Raw genomic sequence first — 14421 nt, 5'->3', positions numbered from 1 at the left:
AACATGTTTAAAACCCCAGATGGGAGGTAATCAGGTCCATCATCGATAAATGATGCAGGCAGATGATGGGATCAGTAAATTTCGTAAAGCTTTATAGTAGTCTCTTGAGATGTGCTGCATTTACAGACTGACATAGCTTAGGTTTAAAGCCATCTGACTGGAAGAGTCCTCTAATAACCCGAACTGCATGTTTTAATATGAGATTCTTTGTGTTTGCGATTCACGTTCAGTGGAATCAGGCAATGTTTGGAGCTGATTCGCTTCATGTTCTATTTATTGACATTATTGCAAACATACGAAAATTAAAAATAAAAACAATGAAATCTCTTCTATAAAGTATCCACTTGACTGAAGTCCAAATGTGTCAAAGAGTATCAGTTGGACATACACAGAATCCACAATGGATTTAAAGACAAAAACAAAACAACCCCCACCCACACAAAGCAATGCATACAGTCTTACTAGGAGTAAAGTAGGTTGTTAACTGTGAAGTTTGTACCGTTGGCTAAACTGCCAAAACAAAATAACTGAGCAGGAAGAGCCTTGGTCATGAAGACCCACCTGCCGCTCTAGCAGAACCTCAAGAATTCTAATTTAAAGATGGCAGCTCTCCATCATTCAGGCCTTTATGGCGAGATGGCAAGAGTCAATCTTGCCCGCAGACCGCTTCGACTTTGCTCAACATAAATGAAAGACTGCAGAGCTTTCAGAAAAAGATTTGCAAGCAAGATGTGACGAGCATTCGTCTGCTTCCAAAAACCAGTTTAGCTGAAGTTTACTGACTTGTCTATTCAGAGATATAGATTACATGCAGTGAAGATTCGAGCACATCAAATAACATTAGATCAAATAAAAGTTTAATAAAGTAAAATAAAAGTATTTTTGGCCAGTATTGCTAAGAATGTTTTGCATTTGAATATCAGCTCAAAAGCACAAAAGATGCAGTTATTACAGTTTTGCAGCGGGTATCCAAGAAAAAAATAACACCTGCACGTAGAACTGTCAGCAGCCATTGTGAGCATACTGTATTTGCCTGAGCCAGGCAATAGTCCAGCAGAGGGCACAATCTCCTCCTGTGTTTTTAACCAGTTATACCTGGTACATTGCATTTGTATTACAGAGTGTGCTTTTGTTCACCAGCTCAGCTGGTGTCTGTTTTTAAATCATCAGCATTACAAAACATGTCTTTCAGGCATTTTTTAAATGCCTTTCCCTCCCCATATTTTCTCTTTTCTCCTGTTCTCATCAGTCACTCCTTTCATCTTCTAATCCTCCATTTGGTCTGCATCAGTGCAGGATAAGATCACAGCAGAGATACAGAAGGGCATAAGATAAGAGGCTATGGCAGACAGGCAGTGCAGTAAAAGGCTAGTTATTTTATAGCTTCATGGTCTGCCTTCTCTTCCGTCCGCATGAGAGGGTTTTATGAGCAATTTGGGAACTTTGGATCGCTCTAAACCAGTTTTGCTCAGACTTTCAGCTGGCACAGTGGCACCAAGTTCATGGCTGAGTTGGCACAGACTCCCATGGTAGAAGTAACAAAAACATCTGCATCCATAATGCACAAATGTATACTATAGTGTAGATGCAAAAAAAACAAAAAAAACAACCCTCTACAGTCATCTGTACTACACAATGGCTCAATCACACTAGCATGCAAAAAATGGGACTTGCCTCACTGTGACTAAATTGGTGGTTGTCCAGTGATAGCATTGAATTTTTTCATATTCAGTGCCCAACTTGAAGTAGCTGCAGTGACCAAGTGATTGCTCAAGGGGCTGATCGTGCAGCACTCAACTTGTGGCTGCATGTGATCCAAATGGTCTGACTTATACTGACAGCAGTCACTCTCGGACGACCTAGCAAAGGTTTCCAAATAACTCCCCTTACTGTATTTGGGTTATATTCCTATATAGAAGTTAAAATCCATATGTTCGCAGTTAAATTGCTGTCCTGCAATAACCATGAAAGAGGAATTTCTGTTTCAAATCTATGAAGTACATGCTGGGCTCTGAATATAAGTAGTTAGTGTGAATTTCCGAGTATGCATATGGCAGCAGATTTATCAAAGTTAATCACTCAGTCGATCAGGTTGTAACTGCCAACTTCACCCCATTCAGTTTCAAACTGAAAGCAGACCGTCTCTGTGTTATAGATATTTTATTGCTGTCTTAACGCACTAAAGTCCCTTTGGCAACTGACTGCAATTGGTTGCACACCTGGTTAGAAGCATTTCAAGCACCATTTCAAAGGTAACAAGATCAGAAAATCATTGCACACAGTAACAATCATTTTGGTCATGCAGTTGTCTCCTGGACTGTTTTCCCTAATGTGGCTGTAGCATTAGACAAACGTGCAAAACTAAGATGTGTGCCGCACATTTCTCTTCTCACTGCATGGACATAGTCTCTAGTAGCAATACAAAAGATGATAGATGGATAGACGGTAGACTGCCAGCAAAGCATGTTCTGTATAGGTATATACTGCAAATGTATTAATAATCCAACAAAACTTAGCCTTACTTAAAGGAGAAAGGACACTCTTTTGAGGATGCCACATTTTAGATAGAGAAGACAGATGTTTTTAGAGACTAGTAAAGGAGGCCATCTATATCCACTGTGAATTACCATTTTTAAACATAGGTGGTGGCTTATGGCACCAGCTATCAGCCGTGTTGGGGCAATGTTTCATAGAAGTTTCACCTCTCAGCCCCAGCGACAGGAGTAACCCACAACTTGACTCGTGTGATGACTCAGATCTATAGGTGTTTAGCAACTCTAAGGAACACCTTGATTGAGACAGCCCCAGTAGGGGTTTAGTACCCGGGACTCTCCACCATTGTTCTAAAACCAAAGAATCCAAAACTAGAATATCAATATGTTTCTGTGAACAGGCAGTATTGTCTGTTTAGAACATAAAGGTAGATTTGAACTCACAAAACATGCTATTTAGTAAAAACGTGTTAATATGAGAGTTTAAAAAAAGATCGATTTGGCAAAAACTCCAAAATTAACCTGTCCACTATCTTTAACAGTCCCTGGTAAAGAGACAAGGATATAAATCAACAGAAGAAGTTATTTAACATCTTTCATGATAAAGCTTGTAAAGCCAGATTCAGACTCATCATCCCAATGAAAGATGACATCGTAATTTGAAACTTTAGGAGTGATTATTCAGACTATACAGACTGTGACCAGATATGACTCATATAAAGTCTACTCGCATAACAGACTGATGAGACAGAATAATGCAAGCCAGACCACCTTACAAAAAGGAAATAAACATGGATTAGAAGTCCCCAAAAGAGCTATACAGTTATTTAGAAAAAAAATATAAAAATCAGTGCTGAGCTGAAAATTTGACTTTATTTTGATGTGGGTATCAGGTCCAAATATAGCTCAAATAGTACCACAGAGTGTAAATATCTAACAGAAAATGGATGTGGCAGGTAGCTTTTAAAAGACAACCATAGCCACAACTACACTACATAAGTGTAGTGAAAGTTAAATAAAGAAGAAGTGGTCCCAGAGTGAGATAAAAAGATGGCTTTTCTGTGATGAATTGCGTAGGCTAGGTTACACCAACATAGCCTCAGCACTAGTCTGCCAGATTACAAAAACACTGACATCATTCATAGTCCATTTGATGTAAGGCTCTCTGTAAACAGACAAATTACACATTTAAGAAAATACACATCAGGATCAAGTGTGATCTTTACTGTGTGTCTGAGGTTCTTAACAAATGACGTTCCAAGACACACTGCAGCAATCATAATATAGCTATAATCTGTCATTTTCCTGAGTAAGTGCTATTACTACTAACATACTTGTGGAAGCACCGTTTCTTTTAAATGGCTCAGTGATTTAACTGCATGTTATCAAGATTTAAGAGTTCACCCAAGATTTGCTCTCCCTCCAGTGCATGAGAATATGAGAATTTGTAATTGAAGAGATACTGCCATTGTCGCATGTAACTGGATGTGTGTGAACAACTCGACCTACAACATGAGGTCTAGCAGAGTAAGTCACTTGGTGTTTGTTTTGGAACAATTCTGATATCTTTTTACAAACCCAACAAAAATATGAGCTTTAAAAAAGGGAGTGATAAGAAAAAAAATAAAGGAGCTTTTCATTGGAATAGACTCTCAGATACCCCCTGAGGAATACAGAGCTTTTAGTTCCTCTATCTTGGGATGCAACACACGTGAAAATCCCCCACAAAAAATACAGTTTCAAAAGTTACATTTTTTTTAATCTATGCCATGCAAATCATGGTGTATACCACAAAGAAGAGCTAACCCCAATGGCAATCTGCAAGAGTAGTTCATGCACTCTTTAAACTCATATGAATAACTGCTGGAAATGTGTGTAATGGGACAAAATCTAAACCACACTCTAGCCAAAACTCCTTCTAAGATCTTAGAGAGAGACGGAGAGGAATGCTGCTGTCAGGCTCACCAAACAGGTCATCTGAGGACATGAACACGCATGTGTGAAGAGAAGGAGCATATGGATGTGTGCTGACTACCTTAATCAATTGACAACACGCACCAAGCTTAACAGTCAATAAAGGAATACAAACAACAGTAACAACAACAAAAATCTGATATAAAGCAGATGCATTCATGCAACCCAAATGTATGCACATCCAGAGTAAATGGCATCTTGAACCTATGAGGGAACTGAGTGATGGGATCATAATCAGACTATAAAATGAAGAACTGACCAGCTGGAAACAAGTGGTTTCAGCTGCTGGCTGTGGTGTAACTCCTTCTTTGCTCCAGATTTTGAGATATTATATGTTGATGAGTGTATCTGTTTAAAAGTAAAGTGTTGGGGTGCCTAAAAACATAGTACTATTGTAATTGCTTACTGCTTACCATATTGGAAAAAGCAATTACCATACTGACTGCATAGATGGGTTGTTACATTACATTCTTTACCCTGGTTACTGGCATAATGTGTACAGAGAAAGCCTTGTTTTATTGTTTCCTCAGTTTATGATAAAAACAAAATTATGACCAGACTTTATAAGACAACAAAATTTACGACCACGAAAGCCTGAATTTTAGGCTACAGATTATTTTTGACTTTTTTCATAACAAACCCTGGAAGAAACCAGTAAATCGACAGTGCTTTCAAACACAATAGCTTTTGTTTATGTGCAGAATGAACTGCTGAGACACCGAAATAAAATCCAAAAAGGCTGGCCTGAGTCACCATTTTATAGCTCTACCAAAAATTACCATGCTTTCATTTTATGCTAGTAGAAAAGTATGCTTGCACATATTTGACTACCCCATAGTGTGCCGTACCTACGGGTGACATCAGATTGTTTGGTAAAAACGTTTTGCAGATGACAGCATGCTTTTTTTGTGCTAGGTTGGCAACCAAAGTGTACAAACCCAGCAGCCATGTGATGCACCATAAGATAAGTTAAAGATGGGTCTGTGACGCACCCATCTCTTAATTGCCTTTAAAAAAAAAAGGTAAGTAAACAATCTCCTTTTGATGATCCCAGGAGGGAGTTTGTGTAGCCTCCATTCAGGAAGAAAAGGCCCTCTGAGGCTGTTACATAATCACACCTGTGGTAACAAAATAGTATAACCACCAGATGGAGCGTGAGAAGGCACTTCCTTCCCTAAAGCCTAGCTTCTAGACAAACATGATGAAATAATGAATGTGAAATGGTGGTTGTCTTCAGGCATCCATATGTGGCATGTATCGGTGATACACAGCCAACGCTGCTTTGATCGAGACTCACTTGGATCTCAGAGGAAAGAATAAAGGAACAGGAAGGGCTCTCAGTCCAGTGACAGAGAAGGAAAGAAGGGAGTGGTATGAACAAAGACACGGACACCAAGAGCACAAAAGACATCTTGCTCTGTGTGTGTGTGTGTGTGTGTGTGTGTGTGTGTGTGTGTCTAATTAGTCTATCCTGAAACATACTGTGTTGAAACATAAATGGGACACAAGCTTTTGTTATTTGACACCTTACCTGGTTCATTGATCACATTTACATTATATATGAATGCCAACAGAAAATATCTCCTCAAAGTCATAATGACCTGCTCCATCCTTTAACCTCTAATCAGACAGTGTAATTGCAAACATAATCCACGAAGTATGAAAATATGAGATATATATATTTTAAAATCTACAGCAAAGATCAGTTAGTGTTTTATAACATCTTTTGAGTTGCTGTCAGTCTGAGAACCCAACCCAAAAGCCTCTGGATTTAGCCTTGCCTGGCAACTGTCAATTTTTCAGGACTTTAATCAATTATCAGTTGCTGGCTTTTCAGATATCCTAGATATACTTAGGACTTCCTATTCCATCTGCATTTTCCCCCCCACATATGTCAAGACTGCATTGCAGTGCCTCAAAAACCAGAAAGCTTCCAATACCAAAAATCGTGTCCCTTGCTTACACATTCTGCATATTCATACAGAAATCTTGCTTAAACGTGTTCTTACCTGTCCATCCTGGCCAACATGCACCTGGTGGATTTGGAGATTTCCCTGAAATTGAGAAATGTCATGTCAGTCAGCAGCCCTATGTTTTAATATAAAGACTTTGGTTTAACTACTTTAAGAAGCTGAAATCACATTAAGTTAAACAAGTCATTAAACTATCTAAGCCAATCAGATATGCAGTGTGAAAAGGTCAGCATGATAAGTTCCTGCCAGTGTTTGTACTTGAGAGGAGGTGAATGGAACATCCATGTATTTTCATTTCTGGATAGAGTTCGACTCCCTGTTAACATAAAAAGAAATCTGTTTGCTCTGACATAAGTGCATGATTGTCTCAGATCGAGATATAGTGGCTATTAGAAAATCTCTAAACACCCACAGTGATATCAACAGGACCATTTTGCAAAAGGATATTATACAAGACACATTTAGCTATCCTCAGGTCTCAGCTGTTTCTGCTCTAGCTAATTTTATCTCATGTATATATGCAATACTGTCTGAGCTGCCATATGGCCAGAGAGCAGTGTAATCTCTCAAACAGCTCATTTCCTTTTTAAGCACACTAAAACCAATCCCTTTGATGAAAGGGGCCCGTTCCTAATGAAAACATATTCTGTGAGTGGCAGTTGGGAGAAGTGGGATTTTGTTGCTAAGCTTTGAACTCCAAAAAACAAACAATAGCATGGAATACGAAAGAGAAAAGACAGGGGAAAAAAATCTGGGCTCAGCCACAAAGTGCAGGAAAGGCTTTAGTGTTTTCTGCCTCCAATTTACTCAGTCTCTCTCCTTCAATTGTGCATTTCTTCCTCTAAGTGTCCTCTAGGAGTAGAACCGAATAGGAAATTAGAAAAACACTTGCTTAAGGTGTCAATTGCTTTTGCAAAAATGCCGAGCTGTCAAGCATGTGTGGCCTGAATCATATACAGTATGTGATTACATGTATATATGTGTACACAGACTGGCGCCTTGAAATAAATCTCTCTCCCACATCCTTTAAAATCATTAGCAAAGATGTTGATGCGGAAATTCCTCTTTAAAAGTCGGGGTGGTTTGGAGTTAGAGTTTGATTTCAACTGACAGGCTGTGTGCGCGCATGCAAGGATGTGTGGTGGGGAAAATAAGCCACCTGGGCATTACATGAAAACAAAATTCAAAACCTTGTGCATAATCTGGCAGATAGCATATATAAACAATAAGACGTTCACTGAAAAAACTTTACTTTGGCTAAAATTCACTAATGTCTAAAACGTCTTGCGCAACACCAGACAAGCAGCTAGCTGCCAGCTAATTGTGTGAGCAAAACAAACATACAGGTTCTTGATAAACTTGTTTAAATTGCTTTGTAGAAGTAGACTAGTTTAGAGACTACAATAAGCTGCTTGTGAGATTACAAAATTAAACAGCCATTGTAAAATCAATGTAATCAGGACAATTATTCCACACTTATGCTTTCTTATAAGACATTGTATATTATGCTAATCAGCAGTTCTCTTGCCGTAAGAAGTTGGCACTGAATAGATGTAATGTCGTGCAAAAAATTCATTTTTCAAGTATTCCTTTGTTTATAGTTAAACAAATGCAGTGGAAATCATACCAGTCCTACCATTGACTAGCTAAAATGAATAGAAGTGGTTGTTTTTGGTTGTTAATCAAAACAGGAGATTCTTCCAGCTCTAACAAATATTGTGGATAATTTCAGATAGCTGTTTAAACAATTCAAATCACAAACATTAACTAAATTCAAACAATACAAATTAACATTGTGAACTTCCCCCACAATAACATACACAGAATTGATTTTCTACCCCCGAAACTTAACTCTGCTTAAATTTGACTTAACTATAAACAATAAAGAAAGGTAGGTATCAGCAGACGGCTGACTACAACCACTGGTGCCATCGTTCTACATAACAGTCATATTCTTTTTAGATACATGTTTAGTGAAGTGAATTTAATAAATCTAGAGAAGTGACTCAGGGTGATTGTTTATTTTTCTTTTCTATTTTACAACCCCTCTTTCACGGGCGCACTTGCACACTAACCTCACTGTCCTGTGTGATCTGCACCTCCTCTCCTTGTGGTACCTGGGCTATGTGCAACTGCCCCTGTGGAATCTGAGACACACAGATGAAGATGAGGTATAGCTGAAGCTAGAACAATTTCATGAATATGATTAAAAAAAAAAAAAAAAAGTTAAAAGGTATGTTTATATAATCTTCATAACCCACAATAACAAAATTGCACACAGTGGTTAGAAAGTCTTTTTAAGTTAATTCATCCTCTTTGGGTTTTCCCAGTCATCATTACTGTAGAGCAGGGATGTTGGACTCCAGGCCTCGAGGACCGGTGTCCTGCAGGTTTTAGATCTCACCTTGGGTCAACACACCTGACTCACATGATCGTTACCAGTCCTCTGGAGAACTTCAAGACATGTTGAGGAGGTAATTTAGCCATTTAAATCAGCTGTGATGGATCAAGGACACATCTAAAACCTGCAGGACACCAGCCCTCGAGGCCTGGAGTGCAACACCTGTGCTGTAGAGTGATAACAAAAAATGTAAAAAAGAAAAAGAAAGAAAAAAAAAAGGAAAAAAAACCCAGTTGTGACTAAAGCTTTCAAACCTAATGTTAAAGCTAAAGAAAAATAAGGAATTGACCTTCGATCCAAGATCAAGATCTACTGGAGATCACAGCCCGGGTTTGATTAGTAGTACGAAGGTTGAACAAGCGACGACTTTTAAGTATTTCTGTGTTCATGATGGGTGTGTGCATGATTTAGCGCTTGCATTTTTTAAGAAGGCTTAGGGTCCATGGAGTGAATAATAGCCTTATGTTACTATTTTATAGGACAATTGTTGAATCTATTATCTGTTACAGCATCTCTACATGGTTTGGCAACCTTTCCATCAAACTCTGACCCAAAATTCAAAATGTGAAAAAAAGGGATGGAAAAAAGGTACGGGGTACCAAACTGTAAGTTAAATAGCTTTAAATTTTCTCTACTGCCATTATTGATCAAATTACTGAATGCTAATAGATGGAATTGTAAATGAGAGTTTGTATGCATCTGCTAGCTTACATGACGTGTTTCCCTGGCTTGTCCAAGGTAAATTTCTCCCAAGGGAGACACAATAAAGGCTAATCTAATGTAATCTAATCAAATTATTTGCTAAACAACTAAGCTGCTCTATTTTGGGAAATATAATTTGATGATGATAAATTACATTGAGTTACTATGGAATGATGGTTGCAATGCTCAATCACTCTTTGCAAGTATTAATTTCTCCTACTGCATTAGGAGTACTAATAAATTTTAGGCTCAACTGTAGTCTTTAATACTCAGATGTAAGGTTGGATGGTCTTCCCTACAGGACTAAGTTATCATATTGAGAAGGTGTTGCAATCCCTCTCTCACTCAACAATGTGAATCCTTGAGACCATTACTTGCACAATCCTACTCAGGCAGGCAAGTAGGGAGGAGAACTGACAATCTTTCTCACCCACCTTTCCCTGAAAGCACCTCCTGCCTGTCTACCCTGTATTTTTTATCATCTATCTGTTCCCTTCCCAGGGAAGTGGTCTGTCACGAGTACTGCCAAAACTATGCATCATGTATAGTATGATGTAAACCAGAAACAGCAGAAATACTCATCACATTGTATCCACATAGGCTTATCAAACCTGTACAAATGAAGTTTTAACACTAGAAAAAGAAAATATAAATTAGTACCTTCTTGAATAACCCATCAGGACTCTGAATATATTGACATTGTGACTCTTGGTATCTAACTCTGATCATCTATTCTGGGTGATTTCAGAGCTGAGGGAACTAAAAGATCCAGTCACTTCCTCTATCCGCCTACCTATAACACTGTACTGGGCCTGAACGCAACCTCTGACCATAGCATCTGTTCATGTACATCCCATGAGTCACTGGTTCACTGACATAATTTGCACTATTCCTCCAGAATGCTGTAAGGGTAATTGTAGTGGGTGGTGTGACCCATTCTAGTACACTATGAACTCAGCTCTGAGGGCCTCTTAGATAAAGTACACACATGACAAAGAAAAGAACAGAGATATGAGCAGAAAGATTTTCTTCTGTTGTGTTTGCCAATCAATAAAAATGTTTTCTTATAAATTTAAAGAGAGTTGGAAATAAAAAAAATCTGACACTCACCACCTGAACTTGTCCATCTTCACCAATACGGTGAAACTGGACCTGCTGATTGGCCAATGTATAGTGCAAGGTTTGTTGAGTGGCAGTCTCAATGTGAGCCGTTTCTTCTGTGATTCCTTCCTCTAGATAAGAAAAGCAATAAGATTAGTGATGCACTCATGTACACAGTAAAAACAGGTGAGAAATAGCTTTCAATGGATTCCAGGATACATAACCAAATTCTAATAAGAAATTCTGGATCATCCTAGGCCATCCACAGAATATTACGGTTTTTAAAATGTATCAGACACTTAAATATACATTAAAGACTCCAGAGAATCATCAAACAGATTCATGGTGTAGCAGCCAAACTCAGGGTCTGGGGTTTGTTATCAGAACAGCAGTCTGAAAGCCTGACCAGACCTGGTCATCATCCCACGGAAATGCACAACAGCATCTACAGAGATGTCAAATAGATATCAGTACCCTCATCCAAAGTGGAGCCTGGCCGCAAAATAAAATATCACTTTCTCGTTTTCAATGTTTAAATATAAAGTAATAAAAGACCTATTTACAAGAAGTGACATTAATGAGAAAAGTAGTCGGATTGCTTTTTTAAGCATGAAAACAAAGAAATTTGCAACATGAGGAAGAACTCTTGCTTGGTAAATTTTGGACTCTATATGATAATTGATTATTAAATATTCCAGTTCTGATTTATGCAAAATGACTAATTTGTGTTTGTGATTTATGTTATTGGATGCATTTGCAACTAATATTTTGCATTGTACATTCTGGGGTGTTTGTGGCTCATAAAGGCGGGGCCTGACAACCCACACCTAATTTGTGCTCATGGGTTATTTGGGTTTCCCCTGCAGTCTTACATTTCTCTGGTCAGAGGTGAGAGGTTTTGACTCACAGGGAGGGAAGGACTGCAGGCATTGTGTGCAGATTACAACCATCTGCAGAAACTGCTTTTGGGTTCCGGTCTTGAAATAGCTTTCATGTAGCTGAAAATAACTAGCTAATAAATAGCTAAAATAAGATGAAGCAAAGTACTCTGTGTCTCTGTGGTTGTTGACTGTTTTCACTCCTGCCAAAAAGCAGTTTTAAAAAAAAAACGTGGAAATTGATTTAATTCACCCTTTGCTGCAAATAAGGCTATCTATCCCAAACCATTATAATAGTAGTGTTTTTTTCAATTCTCAATTTTGGATTCCCAAATTTGCCTACTAATATTTGCTCCTGCAAAACACTGAAGTGGGATTCATGGTCCTATATAGTCATCCGTTTGCATTGCCCTTAACCAGTGCACTCGCTGGTTGATGGCATTGGCTGTTGTGATGGCAACCCCCAAACCACACGGTGGACATGATTTGGAGCAGTCAAGCTGAAGGGGCTATATGAGGCTTCATTAGTCTTTTGGACTCCAACCACTGCCGACAGGTACCGACAGGCCAAGGAGAGTGTGGCTCTGGCAGCAGCTGAAGCAAAAACTTCAGTAAGAGGGGAGTTTGATGAGGCCATGGAAGAAGTCTTTCAGTCGGCCTTGAATTGATTCTGGCAAACCATGAGGTGAGTCAAAAGGAGAAAACACTGCTCTGTCGTTCCCTAGGAAAGTCTATGCCAGCGTACTAGAAAGGAGAGTCCATCAGTTAGTCAAACCTTGGATTCAGGAAGAACAAACCAGTTTTCCTCCTGGTCAAAGAACTCTTTATCCTTTGGAGGATATTGGAGGGTGTAAAGGATGCAAAGGAGTCTATAAGTCTATACGAGTTCTGGGTAGTGAACAAAATAACAAGATCACAGATAAAAGTGACAAAAATAAAAGTTCCCCTAAAGAGTGGCTGGCCCCTTAGCCAGTCACTCAGGTTGAGAAGTTCAGTCACTTTGGACAGACTCAGAGTAAAGTACTCTACACACTGAAAGGATAGATCGAAACTCCAGTAGAGGTGGTTTAGGCATGTGATAAGTATGTCTACTCGCTGGAACAATGGGGTGATTACACCTCTTGGCTGGCCTAGGAAAGCCTTGAATGAACTGGAGGAGATGGCTGGGGAGAAGGAGACTGGGCTTCTCTGCTTAGACTGCTACCCCTGGTTGGATGGATGGATATAGAGATGCACTTTGTGCAGTCCTACAAAAAGTCAACATTGCCTGAATGCAATAACGCTAAGAGTAGGTAAAATGGTGATTAGTTAAAAAGCTGGATTGAACAGAAAAGAGAACGGAAGATTCACTTCCAAGAGAAAGACACACAAGAAAATCACAGATTAGAAAAAACAAAACAGAGACGATGTCCCCATTAGGAGTTTGGACACCGTTACAAAATGTAGCCAAGGACCTGCAAAATGTCTAGCATCTACATATTGCCATTCCAGGAACTTGGTGAAAATCCTGAATATTAGCAGGTGCAATTAATTTCAAACATTTTGAAAATAAGGTAGGTGTGCCCAAATGAACTATTTGATGTGATCTAAATAATAGCAACCATATAAAACGTGCCAAGCATCATCCAGAATCTGCATGGAGAATGTGCGTGGCACAAGACACAGAGGGTGGGTTTATTACTCACCAAATAAAAATGCATGCATATTTACAGAGAACAACTGGTTTAGTCCATCTGTTGACCCATCCTCAAACCAAACGTGACCTCATACTTTTGCTCAGACATACTGTGGCCATCACCAGTATTTACAAATCGAGATTGTGTGACTGCAGAGCTCTTTTAAAGATGAATCCAGTGGTTTCACTTTCTGCTCCACTGACACTGACAAACAGAAAACTAGTTTTCTAACTGGCCTATAAATAAAAACAAAGAGTGTGCAACAGATGTCTCCTTCTGCTGCAGTTTACTTTTACAATTTTGCCTCTACTTTGATCAGAGAATAATTACAGAAAACTAGCTAAATTTATCTCCACATTAAGACAAATGAACGTGTACCAGTGATGTTAGAAACATTTATACTTATGTAACAAGCCTCTGGTAAAAAAAACAAAAAACAACCTGTACTTTACCTGTGACTGTGTTGCGAGGTGTTCGTTTAGAGAAGCTCTTGACAGCCAGACTCTGACCACGTTGCTTGCGTCTCCAAGCAGTGCGACACTTTGAGTCAATGCTCTGCTTGATCCGGTACCAGTCTGATTCGGTGATGCCAAATTTGTGGAATAAGTGGCCTGTGGGAGCATGAAGAGGTCAATGTTACCTAAGGTTTAAATCAACAACCTAAAATTAGTGAAATATTCCTTACTTCATTTGTCTCGTTCAGTCTCTTTCAGTACTGATGGGAATAAAATATTTTGCTTTTAGCTTTGGTGACTTTCTATACACTTAAATATTAACACATTCAACTGGTGGCAAGAGCATGAGCAGATTGCTCATTACTTAAGGCTTAATTCTTAACATTTTTAGAAGAATACAGTCATATAGCTTATACTTTTAAAAAAACACATTAGGAATTTTTCAGATCCACATGCAGAAAGGGGGGGGGGGTAATAAATACCTAAATAAATAAAATTGCACTTGATCCAAAACATGTAATACTGCAGATTCATCCTGCTGAAATTGTGTGCTCGATGTGAACGGCACACCATATTCGTACACATTTTACACATCAGGTGTGTAAAAGCCCCTGATTTGCAATTGGTAGTTACTCTGTAGGTAAGGTAAATTGTCCTTTCTTTTTTGTTGTTCTCCTCTGAATGGGAACCATACATAGAACAAATAATGGCTCATACTTCAGTGACATCACTCTTCCTCATTAGCAAATGAACACACCCTGGAAATCCT

The 14421-nt window shown here is 38.8% G+C and overlaps 1 protein-coding gene across 1 annotated transcript in view; it reads right to left on the bottom strand.

The window, feature by feature from the left end:
• Positions 1-14421, bottom strand: part of banp (BTG3 associated nuclear protein) — a 34987-nt gene that overhangs the window by 11864 nt on the left and 8702 nt on the right. The window contains exons 8-11 of the mRNA XM_085357309.1: positions 13650-13808; positions 10653-10774; positions 8515-8586; positions 6476-6520 (exon numbers count right to left, since the gene is read on the bottom strand). Coding sequence (XP_085213435.1) covers positions 6476-6520; positions 8515-8586; positions 10653-10774; positions 13650-13808 — 398 coding nt within the window. The remainder of the gene's footprint in view (positions 1-6475; positions 6521-8514; positions 8587-10652; positions 10775-13649; positions 13809-14421) is intronic.

This window comes from Diplotaxodon limnothrissa, linkage group LG7 (assembly GCF_057381915.1).
Source record: "Diplotaxodon limnothrissa isolate DT_005_m linkage group LG7, D_limnothrissa_male_GT1.1, whole genome shotgun sequence".
NCBI classification, from domain to species: Eukaryota; Metazoa; Chordata; class Actinopteri; order Cichliformes; family Cichlidae; genus Diplotaxodon; species Diplotaxodon limnothrissa.
This window is presented reverse-complemented; position numbering and strand designations above follow the sequence as displayed.